The following is a 24,004-nucleotide window of genomic DNA, read 5'->3' as shown; positions in this document are numbered from 1 at the left end:
CCCTGGCCTGGATTCGTCCCTGACCTGCCTGGTCCCCCGGCATCCTCAGGTGCAGACCCGGCTCACTCCCAAGTGATGCTCCCTTGCCCACGAGGTGACACCTGGATCCCCAGGGCCCGTGACGCCTGGGACCCACTGTAGCCCTGCCTGCCTCTGCTCTGCCGCCTTTGGTGCCTGTCTTTGCTGCTCCCTCCCTTCCTGGAGCCCCAGCCCTCACTGCTCTCTGCCCAGAGCATTTGGCATGAGCATCTCCTGCGATAAAAGCCCTCTCAGCGTTGCTGCCATGGCCGCTCCCTAGGGGTCCTTGGGGCTCTGTTGATTCCGTGCCTGGGGTCTCCTTCCTTCTCCTGCCTCCTTCCCTCCCACCTGCATTTTGCAGACTGCAGGGTACATAGTCGATGCATACTTGGTGTTGGGAGACCCCCTAGGCAGGGCTTAGGGAACCTGCAGCAGCGGCCGGCATGGAGCTGGCACATCCTGATGACCATCCTGGGGCCTGGCGACCACCCCAGCTGGATCCCAGCTGTCTGTCGCAAGTGCGGTTCCTGGAGCAGCTCCGACGTCACCCTGTCATGGGCTGAGCCGGGCATGAGCAGGGCAGGGCTTCCAGGGACCGAAGCAGCGTGGGGAGCCCACCGAGCGCCCATTGGCTGAGACCATTCACGGGCTTCTCCCCGAGGGACCCCTCAGTCGACACTGAGAGGGAGACTTCCATGCCCTCTGCAGGACTGGAGTGATGTTGGGTGATTAAGCCTCCAAGCGTGGTCACAGACAGGAGTGCAGTTCTGGAATTTGAGGCTTGTGCATGTTATACGAGTGGTGTGTGCTTCGGGGCTGAGGGCCCAAGGAGACACAGGCTCCTAGCTTTTCTAAACATGCTGCCCCCGTGACCTTGTGTGCAAGGCAGGGGCTAAAGGGGCACAGGCCATGGCGCTGGCTTGGCATGACTTGTCTGTGGCGATCGTCGGGGGGCAGAGGAAGGGGACCCCTTGGAACAAGTCCCCCCTGGGGTGCTGTCTGCTCAGGGAGGGGCCGGGTCTGGGGTGTGCCCGGCCCTGCTCATGGACCCTGCGGTGCTTTCCCTGTGCCCAGCGCGTTGCCATTTAACCTGTCGTGTGGGGGAGGAGTGATTGTCACCCTTCCTCATGGATGAGGAAATCGGCGCAGAGAGGTGAAGCCGCTTGCCCTAGGATGCCCAGCTGGCAAGGAGTTGAGCCAGAATTCAAGCTCAGGGCTCCAGGGCCCTTGTTCTGACAGGGTACCCACTGCCTGCAGACCTGCAGACTAAAACCGGCCCGTGGATAGGTTCAGCCCTGAACTGACTCCATGAGACACTGGCCCTGCCTGGCGACCTTGCCCTCCTGCCACCGGCTTTCTCCCCTAGGCCTCCGGCCTGTCCGCACCTGGAATTTCAGATGCACCATCGTGCGCAAAGCCTTGGCTGCCCCTGTCTTCAGGGAATTCACGGCCACATGGTCTTGGTGAGGCCCGTGGCTTCACAGAACAGATGTTGAGTCTTCGAGAGATTTATCTCGGGGCCTTAAGATTTCCCAGCCCCAAGGATTCTTTCTAGCCTTGGACGTTTGCTGGAGGAATGTTAGTCCCATGTGTGGGTCAGTGTGCCGCCCACCGCCCGCCCCCCATACCCAGTCCCCGGCCCCTGTGGGCTTGAGCTTAGGGCTGGGGGTTTGGCCAGAAGACCTTGAAACCCAGAAATAAATGCCACTCACGTGGGGCTCAGGTTCCTGCTTCTCGGTTCTTTTCTTTCAGTTTTACTTCCCCTGATTTGGGGAGACTAGAAATGGTACCGTCCTTAGCCTTAATGGAGAAATATAACGTGACGTCTCTGAAAATAATTTTGAAGTATTTATATGGGGGTGGAGAAGGCCGTGAAATTTTCTGTTGGGGTGAGCAAGGGGAAGTAAACTTCACTATTGCATAGCTTTACAAGTTTTGTATTACTTTGTTTGATTAGGAAGTCTAATACAATTTAGTGTAATTACGTGAGACAGTTTTAACAGACATGTATTAGGATGACACTCTCCCAGTCTGTGCAGCAGGCCCTCCAGAAGAGACGCACGTGTGAGACCCCTGGGGTGACACTGTGAAGGGAGAGGTGTTCCTTATGGACACATAGCTGCATCGTCCAGCTGCTGAGTCCCCTTCCCCAGACCACTCCTGGGCCTGGGAAGACAGGCAGTCTGGGGCAGGCAGTGCTTGGGGTCCCCAAGGCTGGAACAGAGTAGCCAGTCTGTCCGGTGGAAATACACTGTGAGCCACATTAAGAAAGGTGAACGAAAGACAAATGGAATTCGCTTTAATGATGTATTTCACGTAACCCAGTTTACCCCAAATGCTGTATCACTTCAGCTTGCAATCAGTATGAAAAATTATTGCAGATCCTTGACATTCTTTCTTTTCATACCAGGTTTCAGAATCTGGTGTGTGCCCCTCCGGGAACCACTCCTGTTCCCACCACCAGCCCCCTGGCAGGTGCCCGCGAGGCTGGTGGCTGCGTGTGGGCAGTTCAGGGGCAGGCCTGCCTCTCTGAGTCCAGAGAGCAGGAAGGAGGTTTGAGTGGCCGGCCTCAGCCAGGCTGTCCTGGCAGGTCTGACCCAGTGGGCGCCCTCTTCTGGAGAACCCAGGCAGGAACATCGGGCTTCCAGCTGACCAGAGGAGAGGAAGCCCAGAGACCAAGGCGCTGACTGTGGGGTCTTCATCCGACTCGTTCCTTCTCTCTGGGCTTAGCTGTCCTCGAGCTGTCTCTTGGGTGCAGAGTGAGTAAGTGAAAGGTGCTCAGTCGTGCCCGACTCTTTGCTACCCCATGGACTATACTGTTCGTGGGATTCTCCAGGCAGAATACTGGGGTGGGTAGCCTTTCCTTTCTCCAGGAGATCTTCCCAACGCAGGGATCAAACCCAGGTCTCTGCACTGCAGGCAGATTTTTTACCAGCTGAGCCGCAACGGAAGCCCCTTGGGTGCAGAAGTTCTCCATTAAAATTATTTAACATACATATTTCAGTGACAACTGTGAAGACTGAAGGGCGCTACCCCTCCACCCCCAGTTTCCATGACACCTTGAGCTCTAGGCCTGAATGTTAGTCTGGTTATCTTTCATTCCCGAGCTTTGCGGGTCAAGAAGTTCTGAGTGAAGGTACTTGTAGCAACCACACACCCCCACCCCCTCGTCCCCTTTACAAGGGCATTCTGCCAAGTGTTTTCACGTGTGATGAAAATATTGTGACAGGCAGAGAATTTCGTGTTGCCATGGAAACCTCCGCCTCGCTCATCCTCGGCGAGGTGGGCTTGGCGGCAGGTGCCGCTGTAGGCAGCCACTCTGCTTTGTTTCGGCTCGTTTGGGGCCCTGTTTTCCGCCGAGGGCAGGTTGGAGCCGCAGCATGAGAACAGGGGCGTCCCTGTTCACCCCCTCTTGCCTTTGGGGCTGCATGAGGGCCTGTGAGAAAGCGGAGCTCTTGTAGGGATGTTGGGGGTATCCAGGGGTGACAGCTGGCTGTTGGCACCTGGCACTGTGTCCTCTAACAGGTCAGGTGCTCCCAGCCCAGCAGGTGGCCAGGCCTGGATGAGGCTGGCCCAGCCATCCCTCCTGGAACCTGCCTTACTCTTCATCCGGGGAGAGCTGCAAATAGAGGGTCTGGACCGGGACACGTGGGAGGTGGCTTCCTCCTCAGTGTGGGGCTGCAGCCGTCGGGCTGATGGGCTCGCTGGTCAGTCTGGACCCGAGAGCCACGGAGTGGGTGGGCGGTCTTGGCAGGGCTGTGAGCCTCTCTGGGTGGTGAGAGCCCGAGCTGGACCGGGCCGTTGGCTGGGGAGAGTGTGCCTTGCCCACGTCTGCTCCTGATGATGAAAAGGTCAGGGGTTGTTTCCTCCAGCCCAGGGACGCTCAGTGTTTCTCTACTGGGGACCATCTCTGTGCTGTCTGGGCAGGACCCCAACTGGCTCCTGCTCCGGGGTATGCTGGGCTTGGCTGTTGTGCCCGTGTGTGATGCCCACCCTCCCCTCCATCCACAGGGCCCCCAGATGCCAATGGCACTCTACACTTGCCCTACAAGACGCTGGTCTCCGCTGTTGGAAGCATGGTGCTCAGCGAGGGAGAGGCCCAGCGGCTCATGGAGATTCTGGCCGACAAGGCGGGCATCGTGCAGGACACGTGGCACAAGGTGGGCCCCCCTGCCACATTTGGTGCCACTGCAGCTGCAGGCAGCTGTCCAGGGGCCACCCCCACACCCAACGTGGTCCCAGGGCCCCGGCCTCCCTGGGGCTTGTCCAGCTGCACAGAAGGTCCTTGAAACCCCTCCACCTGCCTCCTCGCTGCCCCTTCCTGGGATGGCTGGGTGAGTCAGCCCAGCTGCCACTACAGGAGGGGCATCAAGGCGGGCGCAGGAGCTGGCCCACTGGTTTGTGGCCAGGGCTTGGGGGCAGGAGGGAAGATGCTTGCCTGTCTGGATTTTCCCTCTCTGGTGCAGAGGCCACGAGCTGCCCCCAGGAAGTGCTGTGGGGCACGTTTGTTCCTTACACAGAGCCTGCATCATAGGTAATTTTGCTAGAGGATTTTGTGGTGCCTCGGAGGTGAGAGATGTCTGGGGAGTGTTCTGAAAGCCAGCCTGGTGGTCCCTGTCCCAAGGCCACTGGGTTCTTTCAGCCCTGGCCCCCGCTGAGGGGAGACGGGCCTTGGGGTCACAGGAGCTCTTTGCTCAGTGAGCTTCTGTCCGTCTCCTGGGCTTGAGTGGCTGGATGTCATGCTGACCACACCCCTCCACAAGAGAGGCCTGGCCTCAGGCCAGTACACCCAGAATACACCCTCCCCACCCCCAGCCCAGCCTCCACACTTCAGCTGGCCCCACACAGCCGCTCAGGGCTGGGCACTGAGCCGGGAACGATGGCCAATAGCCTCCAGCAGGCCAGGGAGAGGCCCTGACCACCATCAACCTGGGTTAGGGAAACGCCATGCTCCCCACAACTGCCCCCGGGGTCCAGAGCTTTGGGTTCAAGCAGCTCCTGCACCCGCGGGCCCGAGGCCTGACGGGCCGGGCAGCTGAGGTGGGACCTCCCCTCCGTGTGTGTGTGTGGTTGGCAAGGAACCACTCCTACACCATCCAGCCAGGGCTCTGCTCGTGGGTCAGGGTTTGAGGGCTGGACTGGGGCTCAAACCCCGCATCTGCGTGCCTCCTGTTAAATGTGGCTCTGTGGGCCTCTCCAGGCCACTCAGAAGGGCGACCCCGTAGTGATTCTGAAACGCCAGTTGGAAGAGAAGGAGAAGCTGCTGGCCACAGAGCAGGAGGATGCAGCCGTCGCCAAGAGCAAGCTGCGGGAGCTCAACAAGGTGGGGCCGGGGTCTAGGGCCAGTGAAGACCCAGGACTCCAAGAGCCTGGGTGTGCCCATGAGCTCCAGTCTTGGGGGTCTGGGCCACCCCGACACGGGGTAGGGGTCTTGCTCAGGGGCAGTTGGCACATGGCTGCTCCTGTCACAGCTCACCTGGGGTTTTTTTGCCCTCGTCTCTCCTGGGGAGGAAGCCCGGGTCCCTGAGGGGCTGGCAACACCCCTTGTCTTGTGACAGCCGTGCTTTCCCAGCAAAGTGCTGTGTGTGGCTGTCGTCTCCTCTCCGTGCCCAGCCTCTCTGCGGGGCAGCAGGTGCAGGGAGGCGGCCGGGGCCTCACGGCACCCTGGGCCCTGAGCCCTGGATCCTTTCATTCACAAGGAGTCCGAGTTTCTGTCCTGAATTAGGGCCTTGGCTCCAAGCCAGGGGGGATGGTGTGTTTTGTGGGGGATGGATGGACAGACAGCCGGAGTGGGGGGCTTATCAAATGCTCTGGGTGGTGCTGGCCTTGGTTTCACCTGATGAACTCCTACCTCCCTGCCCTCTGCTTTCTCCAGGAGCTGGCAGCAGAAAAGGCCAAGGCAGCCGCTGGGGAGGCCAAAGTGAAGAAGCAGCTGGTAGCCCGGGAGCAGGAGATCACGGCCGTGCAGGCGCGCATGCAGGCCAGCTACCGGGAGCACGTGAAGGAGGTGCAGCAGCTGCAGGGCAAGGTGGGCACAGTCACGGGGCGGGTCCTCCCAGCCTGGTTTGTTGGGGGCTGGGGGCGGGGCAAGGGGCTGTTCTCTCTGGCTGGTGAGACGTGCATGCGTTTAAAGAGCACTTTCTGAAAATACTCTGGTCCCAAGTGGTCATGTTGGGACATGACCATCCCTTACTCTGGGGGCCTGTGGGTCAAGTTCGCAGCTTCTCCATGACCCTGGAGTCCTGCTAGCTCTGCCTTCTCCCTACGAGATTGGGAGGACCCAGCAAAACAAGGGGCCTGAAATCTGCACGGTCCCAGTGCGGAGGGCCTGGCCAGCTCTGGCCTGAGGACTTGGAGCCTTGCACTGTCTCCTCTATCCCCCTGGGGTGGCAGGGGCTGCGCCCAGGGGGTCAGAGAGTAGGAAACAGGCGTCCTCGGGGTGGCTGTGGGCTCTGTGCTGTCTCAGGACCTTGGTCAGCAGCCGAGTGAACCAGCACGCCTGGGCTTTGGGCTAAGCTCTCTGCTAGGTGCTTTTGTCTGCGAGCTGGGAGCTTGCCGACCTTGCTCCTGAAGTGGCTGTCCTTGCGAGGCTCTGATGCCCCTCGGATGCCCTTTTAGATCCGGACACTGCAGGAGCAGCTGGAGAATGGCCCCAGTGCGCAGCTGGCCCGCTTGCAGCAGGAGAACTCCATCCTGAGGGACGCCTTGAACCAGGCCACGAGCCAGGTGGAGAGCAAGTAAGCCCTGCATGCACCCCAAGCTGCACTTGGCTCCCAGAGCCCGCCAGTTGGCCTCCCACCGCAGCCCCGGGGGCTGGGGGCCATGTCTGTGCCCCCCAGTCAGCAGAGCAGAGCTGGTCTTGGCCAGGTTTCTTGCCTCCCAGGGTTGGGGGACAGTTTTGTCTGTCCACTTCACCTGGTCTGTCACTGTCGCTGGCTGGACAGTCAGTCCTGCCGTGAGGAGGTGCCAGGGAAGGAGGTGGCAGGCTGACAACCTCCTCACGCTGGGAAAGGTGGGCCTGGACCTGCCCCCCCGGACTGCCTGCCTGGTCCTGAGACCCAGCTTCTGTGCAGCACTGAGGGGTCTCTTCTGTAAAATGGCACAGCCTCCCGCTTTGTGTGGCCTCCCGGCCTGGTCGTGGTCCCTCTGGCCAATGAGTCCTGTGTGTGGACTTGAGCCCGCCAGCGGCCCTGCCCTCGGGGTGGAGAGGCTCGTCCACCTGTCTCCCAGGGCTCGTCTGGGCCCAGATCAGCCGTGAGGAATCAGCCGCTGCTGTTGGCTCTGTGGGCTGCTTTCAGGCCCGTGTTGCTCTTGGCTCTCACTGAGCCACCCCACCCACCCTGCTCGTGAAATACCATTTTCAACAAAACACATCTCACCCCATGTGGCTAATGATATAGAGGGGCTTCAGCAGGGTGGGGTCCAAGACTCGGGCAACGACTTAAGAAAGAGCTGGGGCCCCAGAGGATGGCTCAGGGCCATCTGTCCCCATCACCCTGGGCAGCTCTCAGGGTACACGGGAGCCGACTCAGCCCTCTCCTCTCCGTCATTCTGGGGGCTGGTGACTGTCTTGCAGGCAGAATACAGAGCTGGCCAAGCTCCGGCAGGAGCTGGGCAAGGTCAGCAAGGAGCTGGTGGAAAAGTCGGAGGCCGTGCGGCAGGAGGAGCAGCAGCGCAAGGCCCTGGAGGCCAAGGCGGCCGCCGTGGAGAAACAGGTCCTGCAGTTGCAGGTGAGGGGCGGCGGCACCCCTCGTGCCCGTGTATCCTGCCCACCAAGCCTCTCCGCCTGGCCCATCCGGCCACCTGGGGTCGTCTGTCCTCAGCTGTGACTGTGGCTGCCGGAGACCCAGGCAGGGCTGGGACTGGAACCCTCAGCCTTGGTCTTGTTACTGGTGATGCCTGGTCAGCGTCAAGTGGGCGCCATCTATGTGCTTGGCATTTGTTCTAAACACGCACCAGTGTTAATTCTCAGCTAATTTTCCTTGTAACCCCATGGGGTAGATACTGGTATTATGTGCCATTTCTCCAGAAGGGACGGGAGGCAAAGAGTTAAGCAAGGCCCCCCAGTTCACTTGGAGCCAGGACACGAGCCCCCAGGCAGTCACCCACCCTGTGTCATCACAGGTCCCCGCACAGCCTCTGGCTTCAGCACCCGGTGGGGCTTCTTCCCTTCTCAGCCCTGAGTGTGGCCTGGGAGCTCATAGTTACCCAGGGGGACACCCGTTCCCTGAAGGGAGGAACCCCCACAGGGCACCGGGCAGCTCCCTGTCAGCCGAATGAGCCCCACATCCCCCGGCCAGCCTGTCTCGGGGCAGTTGTCACCCCTCTGTGTGTGTGACTTCTTGGGGAGAACACATGAACCCAGGAGACCCCCACGGCTTGGCTCCTGTTTCTGCTCGTCGCTGAAGCTCGGCTGTAGCACGTTGTACTGTGTCACGGAAAGGACTAGAAGGTTCTTTTGAGACTGCTATGTGCGCAGGGGACCCAGGACAGGCACAGATAAACAGGGGGATTGTTTGGGTGGAATTGAGGTGGGTAGTTTGGTGTAAAGTGGGTCTGGCCCTAGTGAGATGGGACTAGGACCCCTAGGGAGAGCCTGGTGCGTGTGCTCTGAAAGCCCTTGGGTGGTCCCGATGCTCCCAGGGCTGGAGCCACCCCTCCGGTTCCAAGTTGTCATCGTCACTCTTGTCAGGAAGCCCCAGGCTCTGCGCATCTCCTCCTGCTCAGTCTTGCCATCCTCAGTCACACAGAGTCCCCACAGTGTTGACCCTGAGGCCCCGGTTTTTCCACCTGTAACGTGGGTGTGATGGTGGTACCTGTGTCTTGGGGTGGCCGGGACTCACCATGCTGACACATGGGCGCCTCGACAGCACCTTGCCCAGAAACACTCAGCAGCTGTGACCATTCCCAGGTCCCACTCAGGTGAAGATGGGGCGACTATTGGTCTCATCTGCAGCGTCTTCCGTGGGTGCCCACTCTTCAGGGGTCAGGATGGCTCCCTGGCCTTGTCTAGGGGGTGAACTGACCCAGATATCTAGGCAGCTTTTCTGCTTCGTCGGTACGGGGCGGCAGGGAGTGAAGAGCTCTGGACGGCAGAGCCGAGAGAGTCCAGCCTCCCGCTCACACGCTCACAGCCCCCTTCCCTCGGCTGGTCCCCAGGCATCTCACAAGGAGAGCGAGGAGGCCCTGCAGAAGCGCCTGGACGAGGTCAGCCGGGAGCTGTGCCGCGCGCAGAGCAGCCACGCCAGCCTCCGGGCAGACGCCGAGAAGGCCCGGGAGCAGCAGCAGCAGATGGCAGGTGAGGGCGGTAGGGGGCCAGCCCCGTGGGGCAAGAACACCTGGGACCCTAGACTCCTGCACCTGTCGGGGGACACACGGGGGTGCTTGGGATCAGGCCTGGGGTCTGGAGGACTGGCCGTGGGGGCTGGATATGGGAGGTGGGCTCGGGTGGAAGACGCTGCCACGAGGGCTGCCGCTGGCCTTCTCCTTCCTCCAGCTCAGTAAGGCCCAGGGCCAGGTCTGGAAGTGGGTCATGGTCCCCCATGCTCTCAGGGCACCTGCCCCCTCAGGAGGTGGTGAGACCCCCAGGGCACTGAGGGCCCCTGGAGAGGCAGGGCAGGCGGTCTAGTGACCAGGTTGCACAGCCTTGTGCTCGACAGACTTCCAAGTGGCCGCTGTGACCTGGAGCAGGTCCTAGGAGCGGCCAGTTATGTCTGTGAAGGGCCACGCAGTAGTGATCTCGGCTTTGTAGGCCAGATGGTGTTTGTCACAGCTGCTCAGCTCTGCTGCCACAGTGCCCACATAGCCCAGGACAGACAGGCTTGGCCGTGGGCCAGGAAAGCTCTATTGACAAAAGCAGGCTATAGGCTGGGATGGCTCAGGGTTCTGGGCTGCCACCCCCTGCTGTGATGGGCCTGGTGTAGCTTCAGGTGGTCAGGGGAGGCCTCTGGGGAGAGAGGTCTGGATGACTGGAAGAGGTCTGCCTCACAAAGGCCAGGAAAGGGCAGAAATGCCCGGCACAGAGCCCCTGAGGAATGGGGACAAACTTGAACTTGGACTGTACAAGAAACAGACCGAGGAGGTCGGCGCGCAAGGCTGGAGATGGCAGCAGTGGCCAGTGTGGGGGCAGACAGGCAGGCCCAGGTGACCATCCTGTGGAGTGATGAGGGCTGGGAGTGTGGGTGGGGGTGGAGGGACCAACCCCACTTGTCCTTCCGGATGCTCCGGCTCTGGCCCAAGAAAGGACCGAGGCGCAGAATGGCCCGGGGACCAGGGCTGGGCCAGGCAGCCACAGAGGCGCCCAGAGGATTGGGCCAGCAGTGGATGTGGATCCCCAGGCCTCAGAGATGAGTGAGGGGTGGGGAGGAGGACACCTTCAGCATAGCCCTGTGTGTGTGGGGCGAGCCTCGGGCCAGGGGCTGTGCAGAGTCAGATGAACGTGGCTGGCATTCTGAGCCATGGTGGGATGTTGTGGAGGTCGCCAAGGGGAAAGGACACGCCAGGAGCTCCCGCCTTTGTCTCAGCAATGTGAGCCGATCTCCCAGGAGCAGAGTTTAGACTCTGCAGCAGACACCCGTTCAGATCCCATCTTTGCCAAGTGGTGGGGGCACTTTGTTGTCCCCTGGTGTGCAGAAGCCTGGTGGTGACTCTCCACCAGCTAGCTGGTGGGCTGCCCCTGGTGCGCCGTGTGTCTCGAGCCCATGGGTGTGTGCTGGGCAGCCTGGGAGCGTCTGTGTCAGTGACCCCCCACCCCTGACCCACCTGCCACCCCTTCTGCAGAGCTGCACGGCAAGCTGCAGTCCTCCGAGGCTGAGGTGAGGGGCAAGTGTGAGGAGCTGCGTGGTCTCCATGGGCAGCTGGATGAGGCCCGGGCGCAGAACTCGCAGCTCACGGAGAGGATCCGCTCCATCGAGGCCCTGCTGGAGGCCAGCCAGGCCCAGGACGCCCAGGTCAGCACCCCTCTCCCGGGGCCCCTCCACCCACCCCACAAGCCCCGCCCCCCCCTCCGCCCCCCGCAACGACCTGCCGTCTGAGGCATGTGTCCTGGTGACCGTGGGGCTCTTCTCTCGTTCCAGGCCAGTCGAGTGGAGGCCGACCAGCAGCAGGCCCGGTAAGAGGGGCCAGGGGCCCAGTCTGGGTGTGGGATCCCTCCCCGGATCCCGGGGAGGACCCCTGAGAAGCCCTGTCATCCCCACCCCTCCTCCAGTGCCTGTGGGGAGCAGGAAAGAGGGCAGGACCCAGCCTGTGGGGAGAGTGGCCGGGCCTCCTACTGTCCATCCATTCATCTTTCCATCCATCTCTGGAAGGGAAGGACTGGCTGGTTGGGGGTTTCTCTCCATGTCTATGGGAAGAGGGATTTTAGGGCTTGAAGTCATAACTCAAACAGAAAATGGGTCACACTCCCCGAGTGGAGAACCTTGGAGGTTGCCCAGACCTTGGCACAGCTCTGGCCATGGTGCAGGGTCCCAGCTGACCAGACACGGGCTGGTACTGGGTGACGTCGGCGGCCAGCCCCAGGCTACCGAGACTGGGGGAGGTGCCCCAGGCCAGGGGGCTGGATCCCTTGGAGTGACCATCGCCTCCAAGTGTGTGTCCCTCAACAGGTGCCTGCGGGCTCACGGGGTGGTCCTGGCTGCTGTGGCCGGAGGCCCTCAGGGCAGCCATGTGGGGTGAGGCCTGGCGATGTTGTCCGTCCCTGTGCAGGCGGTTGGCCTTGTCCTGGGCTGTCTGCTGACCAGGCTCCCTTGTTCTGGCTGCTGCCGCCGGTGGGTCACCTCCCTGGTGCCTCTAGACCACGACCCGCATTCCCGGCTTCAGGTCTGAAGGCTGGGGAAGGAAGCTGGCCTCTTGGAGGCCCCACAGCGCCTTGCTGGAGACTTAGAAGCAAACCCTCTCCTTGCACATTTCCAGACAGCTCAGGGCAACTTTGTTCCTCATGGTATTTGTGGGGGTAGAGAGGTTGTGTTTATTTAGTGTTTTGTTCTTGTATTTTAGGATCAGATTCTTGGACCACACTGCTAATTTCTAGGTACTTAGGTCATGTTGTAAATAGGGTTGATTCTAGTATTTTGCATCCTGCAGACGTTTGACAGAATGAGGGGTTTTTAAAAATTTTCTTCTCAGACTGTTTATCTGGAAGTTGTGACTAGGCCAGGCCATCCTATTCTGGGGTGGAGGTGAGTGATCCAACCCCATACATTCTGGAATGTACTTCGGGCAGTGGCCACCAAGTGGGGTGACTGTCAGCGTGTCCTTGTCACCCGCCGGCTGTGTCTTCCTCCTTGGGGGTGCTCTTGCAGGGATTTGCAGGGGGCCAGCTGCTGCAGAATGCCGGCGGCTTGACGGAGAAGCTGTGAGGGGTCCCAGTGGTGCTTTGAGGGTGGGGTCAGGTTCTGTGGGCTGAAACTAGCATCTTAGAAGTCCACAACGGCCATCTTCCAGGCTGGGTGCAAACTGTACTTAGAATGAAGGTGAGGGTCAGGGCAGGCAGCGCACAGCCCTCCCCGAGGGTGTTGTCTTCACACACTTCCTTAGGGTGGCGGTCCTCAAAAAAGCTGTCCACTGTGGCCCCTGGTGAGAAAATCAGAACACATGTTCCCACCGGGGGCGTCCTCGGAGGGACTTCCTTCCTGACCCTAAGCGGTCCTGGTTGTGCTACTTCAGGTCAGCACTAGTGGCTTCCTGTCCTGTTCTAAATCGAGACTCAAAAGATGACATGTTAAAGTGTCCATTTGCAGCCTCTTTCTCAGGACAGCCAGAGACGTTCTAGAGTGTCCACCCCGAGCTATCTGGGTGACGGGGCAGACAGAACCACATGGCCTTGAGTCTGGAGGGAAGCGTGAGGAGGTGGTGCCGCTGTCCTGCCAGCTCCCCTGGTGTCTGAGGTCCTCTCGGGCCAATGTCTCAGAGCCCAGGTGCAGGACTGAGGGGGAGCCTTCGGGTCCTGGCAGAGCCAGGTTTTGGACACAGGGCGGTCGCGGCAGGGAGCCAGGGCCTGCCGGGCACCACCAAGAGCAGGAATGTTCCTGATGGACTGCGGGCAACTGTGCTGCCTGGTGTCCTCCCAGGAGGCCCAGCCGCGTCTCTCCAGGGCAGCTGTGGCCGTAGGGAAGGGCCAGGGCCGCAGGCTGTGGGACAGAACGGGACCAGGCAGCAGAAGAAGTGAAGTGAAAGTCGTTCAGTCGTGTCTGACTCTTTACAACCTCTTGGACTGTACAGTCCATGGAATTCTCCAGGCCAGAATACTGGAGTGGGTAGCCTTTCCCTTCTCCAGGGGATCTTCCTGACCCAGGAATAGAACTGGGGTGTCCTGCATTGCAGGTGGATTCTTTACCAACTGAGCTATCAGGGAAGCCCTTAGCAAAAGAAAGAGCACCCCAAAAAGCAACGGTCCAGGGCCTGTACTGGCACTTGCCACGCGGCTGCTCTGACCTCTCCGTCCAAGCAGCTGTGTCCCCAAGTGGGATTCTGGTGGCCTCTGGGCCCTCGGCTCTCGGGGAAGGGGCCTGGGCAGTTGCCCAAGCTCCTCTGAAGCCTGTGCCTTGTGAGGGAGGGGCCTGGCCCTCGTCCCAGACCCCATGTGTGCCCCTGGGCACCTGGGACAAGGAGGGGCTCCGAGACAGGCCCTGGGGGGGCTGCAGGCCTTCAGAGCCAGACAGTGACCTGCTGTCTGTCCCCAGCCTCATGGAGCTGGAGTCACAGGTGTGGTGCCTGGAGAAGGAGGCCACGGAGCTCAGGGAGGCGGTGGAGCAGCAGAAGGCGAAGAACAATGTGAGTGTGGGGCCGGGGCACCTGCCGTGTGGATGGGGAGGGGCCGCCTGCCGTGTGGACAGGGGCCTCGGCTGCATCCTGGCCCAGGCCGTCTTCCAGAGCCTCTGACCGCGCCTCCCGAGGCCTGGCTGGGCCAGAGTCGGCCTCCAGGTGACTGGAAGCTCTTCACTGAGGAGCCAGTGACTGCCCTCATCTCCCCACCCCCAGCCCCACAGACGAGTCTCTCTCTAAAAGGCACCGGGTCACCCCGAGCCATCAGGCGCCAGTGCTGCCCAGCATCCCCTGTGGGGTCTGGAGGCAGGTCAGGGGGGTTTGCATGCCCTGCAGAGACCAGCCTGGCTGGGCATGCTGACCATGCCCCTCTCCTGCCAGGACCTCCGAGAGAAGAACTGGAAGGCCATGGAGGCTCTGGCCTCGGCCGAGAAGAGCTGCGAGGAGAAGCTGCGGTCCCTGACTCAGGCCAAGGTCAGTGTGGGCTCCGGGCTGGCGTCAGTCAAGCTGGTCAGCAGAGCTTGCAGCCACAGGCAGGGCAGCCCTGGGCTCAGACCGGCTCCGGAGTCCATCCGGGGCCCATCCCTGCCTCTTCTTACGTGTTCTCTGCCCACCCTCCCGCCTGTTTCCCCTGGAGAAGTGGGGAGCAGTGAATCCTTTGTGCTGCTTCTCAGCTGGGCCTTGCCCTCCAAGGCCACCGGGGGCCCAAGCTTGGTCTGTCTGCGTGGATGTTGTTTGTATTGCTCTTCTGCCCTGACATCTTGTCTGAACGATCCCCCTGAGCGCCCAGGCTGACCCCTGCACTCCCCCCGCAACCCCTGCCCGGACTCCCCACAGGAGGAATCGGAGAAGCAACTCAGCCTGACGGAGGCCCAGACCAAGGAGGCCCTGCTGGCCCTGCTCCCGGGGCTCCCCACCTCCACCAACCAGGTAGGAGGCGGGGTGGCTCCTCTGGGTCCCCCCGCCCATGAAGGGGTGCATCCCGCCCAACTGCAAAACATTTCTGTTTCAGAGTTACGCTGAGTGGTTGCAGGAGCTCAAAGAGAATGCCTGTTTGGAGTTGTCGAAGCGGCCGCAGGCGAGCCCGGAGCCCTCGGTGAGCACGGACAGCCATCCAGCCTCACAGCCTGCCCTGTCCCCCGGGGGTGCCTGGAGCCGGTCGTCAGGCTTTGGCTCACCAGCCCCCCTCACCCCTCCCCTTCTGCCTCCGCACTCAGGACTTGGCCGCCAAGCTGAGGGAGGCGGAGGAGACGCAGAGTGGCCTGCAGGCCGAGTGTGACCAGTACCGCAGCATTCTGGCCGAGACGGTGAGGCCCGGCAGGGAAGTCCAGCGGTTGGGGGGCCCGACCGGGTCGCTGGCTCTGTGACCTTGGGTGGGCACGGCCCCCCTCTGGGCCCTGTTCCTGTGGCTGAATGGCGAAGAGGGGTGCTCAGGGTGAAGGTCTGGGCCGAGTCTGAGGCGGGAGGGGAGTGGTTGGCTCTCCTATGACACCAGGAGCCCAGCCCTTGTGCTGGGGCTGGCCCTTCCTGGGCTGCTGAGGTCCACCTGCTGCAGACCCATCAGAGACGAGAGTCCCAACGGCTCTGTCTTCTGCACGCTGGCTGGGGGAGCCCCGCTGCGTGGCCGGCAGGGCTGGGATCTGAACAGGGTGGCCGCTGGGGCAGGGAGGGAGCTGGGGGATGTATGTGGGGTCTGCAGGCCATGCTCACGGCTGCCCCAACAGGAGGCCATGCTCAAGGCACTGCAGAAGAGCGTGGAGGAGGAGGAACAGGTGTGGAAGGCCCGGGTGAGCGCCGCGGAGGAGGAGCTCCAGGAGGTACGGTGCCCGAGGCACCCAGGGTCCACCTGCCCAAGCAGGCTGCCAGGGCGGAGTGCCATCAGTGCCAGGGGGACGCCCACAGGGTCATCTGGGTCACTTGGGGAGTCGTTTCGGTCACGCCACATGAAGTGTGGTCACAGAAAGACTCGACAGCTGAATCCTGGTCTCTAGGAGACCCCAGCCCTAGGAAGAGGGGCTGGTCACTCTGTGGGGCAGGGGCACCATGGGCTTCCTGGGGTGGGTCCTAGGACAGCTGTGAGGAGACGCAGCAGTGCATCCCTGGTCAGATCCCCCAGGGCTCATGCTTGACTGCCCCTTCCTTGTGCTTTGTAGTCACGGGTCACCGTAAAACATCTCGAAGAGGTTGTCGAGAAGCTCAAAGGGGAACTTGAAAGTTCTGATCAGGTGCGTGGGGGCTCTGGGCAGAGAGCGCCGTCCTCTGACGGAGGCTCCTGTGGTCGTTTTCTTTCCTGGTCCACGTGTCCCTGCTTTTCCTTAGTGAGCGGTTATGACCTCGGGGTGGCCGGAGGCAGCATGCCCAGGGTGGTGCACCGTGGCTTCTGCCGTGGCCTCAGGAACTGTGGGAGGAGGGTGCGGGATAGCCCCGCCACACTCGTCCATCCACCCTGGCCTTGGAGCAGGTCCCCCAGCACCGACCTTGCAAGTAAATCTCTAGGCCTGAGAGCTCATCCTGTCCCGGGGTGCCTGTGTGTGGCACCATGTCAGGGGTCTGGCCCCGGGCACCTCCTGGAACCGTCGGGCCGTGGAGGCCCCCTCCAGCCCCTGTCCCCGAGCCGGCCAGCCCTGATCCCGTGGTCGTCCCTTTCTCATCCCACCCGTTTGCGGCCTCTGACGCACGTCCTGTCCAGGTGAGGGAGCACACCTGGCGCCTGGAGGCCGAGCTGGAGAAGCACGTGGCGGCTGCCAGCGCCGAGTGCCAGAGCTATGCCCAGGAGGTGGCGGGGGTGAGTCCTGTCCCAGGCAGCCCCGCAGGCAGGGCTGGGTGAGGCCGGCCAGCCTGGCAGTGCGGGAATTCCTCCACCTGGTGCAGCGACGCCATCCTTATGGGCAGGCATTTAAACGTGACAGGGCTTCATGTTCAGGCAGCAGAGAGGACAAGCTCAGCACCCCGATTCTGGAGTGATCTCAGACTTCTACCTTTGCTTTGTAAGACACTCCATAACTTGTGAAGGCCTGGGAGAAGCCATGTCCTGAACGCCATGCTTCCCAAGTCTTAAAAACAGCAGAAACTGCTGGAGGCTGCCTCCCCCTGCCCTCCCCTGCAGGTTCCCGGGGCGGGTGCCTGCATGTATTGGATTCCCTGAGAGGTGCTCACAAGAACTGGTTGTCTCTTCTTTTCTCCCGCCACCCGGCTCTGTTTTCTCAGTTGAGGCAGCTCTTATTAGAATCTCAGTCTCAGCTGGATGCGGCCAAAAGTGAAGCCCAGAAACAAAGCGACGAGCTTGCCCTGGTGAGTGGCCATGGTGTGACTGCTTGCTCTGTGGGGGCTGGGTATGCATGTTCCCATGCCCAGTCAGAGGGGATGTGGGTGGGCTGCTGGAGGGGCTGCTGGCACGTTTGCTTGACCCTGGGCCTGTGGCTGCTAGGACCACAGTGTGGCCTGGGAGGTCCCCTCCCTTGCTTTGCGCACCTCTGTCTCGCATGTACCACATTCCCTGGGAGTCACTGGGCTCCATGCCACTGGCCTTGCAGTGAGTGGAGTGTGTGCACAAGGGCAGTCTGGTCCCTCAGCTGCAGTTTGACTCTAGCAAAGGGTCTCGGTGCTGGCCTCCCGCCCCCCAGGAACCTGCAGGGGAGCCCACACAGGCCATGCTCATCAGAGCAGGTCCCCTGAGGGGCTGTGGCTGCCGAGAGCGCCTGTGGTCCTCCTGGGGAGCTGCGTGCATCCAGCCATGCCTCAACACAAACCCAGCCTCCCTGTTCCAGGTCAGGCAGCAGCTGAGTGAGATGAAGAGCCATGTGGAGGATGGTGACGTGGCTGAGGCCCCCCGAGCAGAGCAGGACCCCGCCGAGGTTAGGAGGGCGAGCCGGGTGTTGGTCACTGACGCTGCGCGGGCTCCTGCACCCAGTGCGGGGCGGGGACAGCAGCCCCGACGCTCGCTGATCACCAGCCCCGCTCTGCCTAGACACCTGCTTCTGAAGAGATGCAGAGTGGAAGGAAGGGCGAGGGCTGGGGTGTCTGGTGGGGCACTCACCCTCCGGACCCCTGATCCAGCCAACTATCAACAGCCTCCCCATGGTGGTGGTGGCCTCAGGGTGGGATGGCCTCCTGGGCCAGGGCTCGCACAGGGCTGATGTTCTCTGTCCTGGGGTCTCAACAGAGGACCCCGCATCCCATTGGCATCTCTCCCCCATCACCCAGCTCCCTTCCCCAGCTGCTGGGTCCCGCCTCCCCCAGGGGAGCGGGACCCAGGGGAGTCAGGACTGGCTGTAGAGCCCAGGCCACCCCGCGTGTCCATGGCAGGGCAGGGTGGGGGGCCCTGGGTGCCTAAAAGGGTCCTGCCTGCCCCAGATTCCAAACGTGTTTGCCTGCAGCTGAAGACGCAGCTGGAACGGACGGAAGCCCTGCTGGGGGACGAGCAGACGCGGCGGCAGAAACTCACAGCCGAGTTTGAGGAGGTCAGGGTGCTGCTCAGCTGACAGTTGTCTGTCAGGGCCCTTGTGGGTCAGGGTGGCAGGGCTGGGCCAGCCGCAACCCACCTGGGGGATTGTCACTACATCCTGTCACTTGCCTTCTGTATGGGTCCTGACCGCCCCCCACCCCCACCAACCCCCCCAGGCTCAGCTCGTGGCGAGTCAGCTGCAGGCGGAGTTGGAGAAGCTCCGTTGCACCAGCGCCCTTGGGTCTTCGGAGGTGGAGGAGGCTGCACAGCTGAAGGTACTGGGTGCCATCACTTCACGCTCCCTGTTGTCCCTGGAGGCCCCTTGGGCACAGTCCACCCTAGTTTAGGGGAAGGTGAGGTGGGGGAGTATTCCTGAGCCTCCAGTATCACAGACAACTGGATCAAGTAGAACTTAAGGCCAGTGCTCAGCAGCCAGTACGTGACCCCAGGGGCTACAGCTTCGAACAGCCCTGTAGAGACACTCCTGATTGTGGCCAGGAGACCGTGTCCTCCTGGGCCTGGTGTGATCCCACAGGCACAGCCAGGGGGCCCGTCCTGCTGCATGTCATGTGTAGGCTGATCCCCTTCAACCCTCCAACCGCAGGAGAGGCTAGAGAAAGAGAAGAAGTTAACTGGTGACCTGGGACGTGCGGCCACCAAGCTGCAGGAGCTTTTGAAGACGACCCAGGAGCAGCTGGCAAAAGAGAAGGACACGGTGCAGAAGCTGCAGGAGCGGCTGGACAGACCAGTGAGCGCTGACCCCGAGGGGCAGGGGGTAGGGGTGCACAGGACCCTGGGGAAGGCCAGCAAGGAGGAGATGTGGACTCAGGGGCTGGAGGGGTGAGAACAGAGATTCCTGAAAGCTGACCTTGGACCCCTGCCAAGCCCTCGGTGTCTCCTCCAGCCCCAGGCCACTCTGGTGTTGGGCTGCAGGCCGTAGTTAGGGTGGGTTAGGAGCCGGGGTGAGTGTGCCCCCGCCGGCCAGCTTCTCCCCTTCACCCTCTGTCCACAGGAGGACGGCAGCTCAAAGGAAGGCACTTCTGTCTGAGTCTCCTGCAGAAAATGAAATTACTGTTCAACTTACCAAAATGCCTTACACATTCCTTACAAATAAACCAACCGACACAGCGTTATCCGGGCCCAACTTCGGTAGCTCTGAGAAGCCATAAAGACAAGAGTTTCTTAGCACCAGAAGTAGATCTTCCAGACCCAGTTTGTACAAGAAGAACCTTTGTCACATTCGAGAAACACTATCGCCCTGGCCCGGCCCTGGACCACCAGCCAGCAGACGCCAAAGCCCTCGTCAGCCGTGCGACAGACCCAGGGCTTGTTCTGGGAGGCGGGCCCGGGGTCTGTATGTCAGTCAGTGCAATTGTGTCTTTCGCGGGGTTGGGGGTCGGGTGGTTCTAGTGCTGAGTCCCTAAGGCTGCAGAGCAGACTGGAAGGTCACAGCCAGCGAGGCAGCAGCCCCAGTCCCCGGAAGATGCTGCCCCCAGAACCGACGCGTGACTCCTGGGTGTTAATGCCATTAAAACCCGCGTGTCGCCCGGCACTCTGGTCTTGTCCCATCTTCCTTGGGGGCTCCTTCCAGGAGAGAATGAGTGTGGTTTCTGGTCCCCCAGTGCCCACTGGGCAGGGTGAGGGAGCAGGGCCTGAGATACCTGGTGGCCTGATGGATGCACGGACTGGTCCCCACCCTGAGGAGCAGGGCTGCGGATGGCCCAGGCCATAGTGTGAAGTGAGTTCCAGGAGTGAACAAGGGACTCTCTATCCTTCTGGCTGGACCCGGGCAAACATCCACTCCTCAGGAGGGCTGTAGACGGCATCCAGCTTAACTTGCCATGATCCTTGGACCCTCATGTTTTCGGGGATCTGAGTCTGGTCAAGAGGTGATTTGGGGGCTTCGTAAGGAACCTGGAGTTTAAGCCAAAAGTGGATTTAGAGGCAGGGTCATGGGAGTGGTTGCATCAACCCAGAAACAGAAGCTGAACTGAAGCAGCCCCCAGGGGTCTCTGTGGTACTTCCAGCTCAGTCCCAAGACTCAGAAGCCTGGGAGAGGGGTCTGATGGGCTGAGTGTGGCTGGGGGAAGACAAGCACCTGGATGGCAGGTGCACCCAGATGGGAGGGGGGTCTCACCCCTGCCTGAGAGCCTCGGCATCCCACACCTCCAGGCTGGGTTTGACTCCCTCCAGGGTGGTTGTCACCAGCACCTCAAGACCTCAGGGAGGGAAGGTTCCTCTAGCTGCCTTGGGCCACATACACAAGTAGCGGCCAGGGGCTGGGCAGTGCTGACCTCAGGCTGCATGACCAAAACCAGGTGCTGGCTTGCAGAGGGCACTAGGTCCGTGGGCCACCTGACTGCTGAGTGGCCTTAGGTGTGGTGACTGTGTTGGGATCATGGTGTTGGAAATTCTGGGATGGTTCCCCAGAGACAGAGCAGGACCTGGAGTTTGCCAGGAGGGAGGAGGGGTCAGGGCCGAGGGGACAGGGTGCAGAAAAATGGGATGAGGGGCCAGGGTGGGTGAGAGGGCCCCGTGGAGCTGGGTCATGAAGGCAAGGGGTCTGAATGGGCAGGGCACCGGAGCCACTTAGGTTTCCCAGGAAGGGAGATGAGACCTACCTGTTCCAGACCCCTGCAGGCGGCTTAAGTGGAGAAAGGAACCCCAAGGGCCGGGGGACACAGGCCAAGGGTTCTGGCCAGAAGCCTCAGCGGGAAAAAGTGACTGATGATGCCTGTCAGGCCACAGGCTCGGTTCTCATGTGACATCTCAAGTGCTCGTGGAAGGGGCACCTCCCCCATCCTGCAATGAACCCCCAGGGAGTGGGAGCAGCTCACCTGGTGAAAGGCGGCCTCTAATACCTGCTGAAGTCTGGAGGCCTGGGGCCTTGCCTTGGCTGGAAGGGAGGCTTGTGACTGTGGAAGCCGTGACCAGCAGCCCCTCACCCCACACCCCTGTGAGCTCCTAACTCCGGGCAGGGCTCACGACTCATCCACATACAGGAACCTTCACCCAAGGGCAGTGGTTCAGGGCCATTTTCTGGTGAACAGCCGCCCTTATGTCCTGTACCAGGTCACCCGCAGGACCTCCTTCAGGTCCTCTATAGTCTGCTTTTCCACTAAGCTCCCCTCCCCCACCACGCGGCTGAAAAGCTGGGGACCCTTAGGCAGGGCTCCCCAGGTGGCTCAGATGGTAAAGATTCTGCCTGCAACGGGTGAGACCCAGGTTCAATCCCTGGATCGAGAAAATCCCCTGGAGAAGGGAATGGCAACCCACTCCAGTATTCTTGCCTGGAGAATCCCATGGACAGAGGAGCCTGGCAGGCTACATACAACCTGTGGCGTTGGCAACGAGCTGGACATGACTGAGTGACTAAACTTAGGCTAAAGGAACGGGGTCACCTCTGGGGAAGGAAGGCTCAAAAGACCCTAGGGGTGCCAAGCTGCTGCCTGTGGGCTCCATCCTCAGACCACCTGGAGGGCTCCAGCATCCATGTCTGGGGATGGGCAGGGTGAGGGCCTCCACACCTGCCAACCACTGGCCCAGCAGCCAGAGGCCTGGCAGCAGCAGCTCCCGGCCAGCAGGGGGAGCCTGCAGACCTTGCTGTCCAGGGGCCAGGTCCAACCTCAGGCTCAAGAAGATGGGGGAGGCGGTCAGGGGTAGATGGGGGCGTGGAGAGACAGCCACCTACCCCAGACCCCAGGTGACAGAAGAGCTGGGAGCTCTGAAAACATCCAAGTTCAGAGGCTCCCGGGGTTGACCTGAAGCTCAGGGTCTCGCTGCCCATTAGCAGCCCCTCTAGACCTGGAAGCCCCATTGCAGCTTTTTGGACTACCTCTGGTCACCTGCGTGGGAGGGTCAATAAAATGCACAACCCCTGGGATGCCTGGCCTTCAGGCAGTGAAACCACCAGACATGCTCCACAAATGCCTAATAGGACGCAGAGCCCAAAAGAAGAGTTGGTTTCCTTCCAGCCTCAAATGGAACAAAACCTAACTCAGAATTCCAGATTTTACAAATAAATAACTCACCAGGGGTGTGATGGGAATACCTTGGCGGGGTGGGGGGGGGGGGGGAGAGACCCGAGTGCTGTATGACCTTGGACAAGTTACTTTACCTCTCTGGACTGGCTGAGGCCCTGGCTCAGTAAGTCCCCTTTCAGTGCCCCTCCCCAACCATGTAGTGACCGTTCTTCCAGCCCCAGCCCAGCTAGAACTTGGTCTGGAGATGGCTTCCACATTTTGAAAATACCCCAAATCGTGACCAATCAACATGTCTGTCCTCAGGCCCATTTAGGCTCTGAGAGTCCAAGGACGAGCTGGTAAAGAGTGGAAGTCACACAGGTGTGTGTGGACCAGCTGTACTCTGAGGGGAGAGGGGCTCTAGGAAAGGAACCCACTCGACCAAGCCCCATCTTTCCACCCGTCACTGTGTTCATGGTTTTCTCTGAGATTAATATTCTCGGAATAACTAACTTCACAGCCCACCTCTAAATGTCTGTTAGCTCTAAAAGTCAGTGGTGGTATCTGCTGCCACTGCCTCGGGGCAGAAGAGCAGTCGTTCAATGAACCCTGAGTCAGCTTTCCACCCACTCTTCTGCAATGTGTGAGCACCTGTCAAAGTGTAAATGTGCTGGAAGCAGACAATACCTGCAGTTGTATTCCTCACCAGGGTCAGCTGAGGTCCAAGACTCTCATTTTGCAACAGAGTTACCTGTAGTGCTGGTGAGCGAGAATCTAGGGCCCCAACCTCAGGAATCTAGAAGCTCCTTGACAGAGAAGTGACTATTAGCATTTCCCAATTTCTGGAGCTGAGTGCCAGGAGCTATTTACATGTCACACCCCCGGGCACTGCTCGAAACCTTCCCCACAGCACCCCACACACATACCTGCACGGAGGCAGGTGCTCATACAAGCGGCTCCACACGTCACAAGGTGAAACCACAGAGAAGACTGTCTCCTGAACCTCCTGGCTCTGCCTCCGAGGCTGATTCTTCACCAAGGCCGTCTGGGGCCTGCAGTGCTTCTCGGGCGCCTATCCATACAGTCACTGAGAGCACTGCTTTGCAGTAGAGAAATTTAGGATGAAAGAATGACAAGCAGCCTGTATGTCACCAGTGGCCAGCACCGTTTTCTAGATAATCTGGAAAGAAGTATTTTGATCAAAGCATAACCTTTTTTTGGCTCCCAAACAAGAGAAGAGATAACAGCCTGGCATTTAGATAAACATTTGGAATAAGAACGACTTCCAAATATATACCAACCTTTTCATTCAATCAGAGGAGGAAGGAGCCGTGATCTTAACTGTAATTGTCTGAAATAGCCAAGCCTCCCCACCTAACCACACATGTGGAAGGCAAAATCCTTTATTCCCAAGTCACGCGTGAATAATTACACAGGAGAGAAGTTAAAAATGCTTCCTTTATTACATAAAGCCAGTACTGCTACTTCTAAATTCCACCGTTTGTGGGTCTCTAGGTGCTCAGTGTTATGCCTGTGATGTGAAGGACAGTCACTTCCAGGGTGCTCAGCGCGGCTTCCCGTGTCGTCCATCATACCTGCTCCACACCGCATGTACAGTTGCAAGCTACTCTAGGAGAGGAAGTTCTCCCGGGCCCTAGAGTAAAAGTAACATTCTTCCATACTTTATCATACCAGAAGCAACAAAGTTCTGAAGGAGACATAATTAGTTAAAGACAGCACAGAGTCACAGTCTGTCAATACACCACCCTCACCGTTTTTCATTAACAAAGTGGGTTACGCTGGAGCCCAGGTCTGCTTT

At 60.4% G+C, this 24,004-nt stretch overlaps 1 protein-coding gene across 4 annotated transcripts in view; it reads left to right on the top strand.

Annotated features, from left to right (window-relative positions):
- Positions 1–19,775, top strand: part of RRBP1 (ribosome binding protein 1) — a 48,206-nt gene extending 28,431 nt beyond the window's left edge. For 3 of the 4 annotated variants that reach the window (XM_025001026.2, XM_025001027.2, XM_025001029.2), the window contains 22 exons: positions 4,030–4,178; positions 5,219–5,341; positions 5,894–6,046; positions 6,637–6,755; positions 7,595–7,748; positions 9,178–9,316; positions 10,798–10,967; positions 11,094–11,128; positions 13,698–13,788; positions 14,161–14,253; positions 14,617–14,709; positions 14,792–14,875; positions 14,997–15,086; positions 15,504–15,596; positions 15,933–16,004; positions 16,469–16,564; positions 16,987–17,070; positions 17,547–17,633; positions 18,156–18,239; positions 18,400–18,498; positions 18,828–18,971; positions 19,236–19,775. In XM_025001026.2, the coding sequence (XP_024856794.1) occupies positions 4,030–4,178; positions 5,219–5,341; positions 5,894–6,046; positions 6,637–6,755; positions 7,595–7,748; positions 9,178–9,316; positions 10,798–10,967; positions 11,094–11,128; positions 13,698–13,788; positions 14,161–14,253; positions 14,617–14,709; positions 14,792–14,875; positions 14,997–15,086; positions 15,504–15,596; positions 15,933–16,004; positions 16,469–16,564; positions 16,987–17,070; positions 17,547–17,633; positions 18,156–18,239; positions 18,400–18,498; positions 18,828–18,971; positions 19,236–19,271 (2,288 nt within the window). In that variant the 3' untranslated portion in view covers positions 19,272–19,775. The remainder of the gene's footprint in view (positions 1–4,029; positions 4,179–5,218; positions 5,342–5,893; positions 6,047–6,636; positions 6,756–7,594; positions 7,749–9,177; positions 9,317–10,797; positions 10,968–11,093; positions 11,129–13,697; positions 13,789–14,160; positions 14,254–14,616; positions 14,710–14,791; positions 14,876–14,996; positions 15,087–15,503; positions 15,597–15,932; positions 16,005–16,468; positions 16,565–16,986; positions 17,071–17,546; positions 17,634–18,155; positions 18,240–18,399; positions 18,499–18,827; positions 18,972–19,235) is intronic. The other variant, XM_025001030.2, reaches the window with a different exon arrangement.
- The last annotated feature ends 4,229 nt before the right edge of the window (positions 19,776–24,004 follow it).

Source organism: Bos taurus, chromosome 13 (genome assembly GCF_002263795.3).
Source record: "Bos taurus isolate L1 Dominette 01449 registration number 42190680 breed Hereford chromosome 13, ARS-UCD2.0, whole genome shotgun sequence".
Classification (NCBI taxonomy): domain Eukaryota; kingdom Metazoa; phylum Chordata; class Mammalia; order Artiodactyla; family Bovidae; genus Bos; species Bos taurus.
The sequence above is the reverse complement of the archived record's forward strand: the minus strand, read 5'-3'. Positions and strand labels throughout refer to the sequence as shown.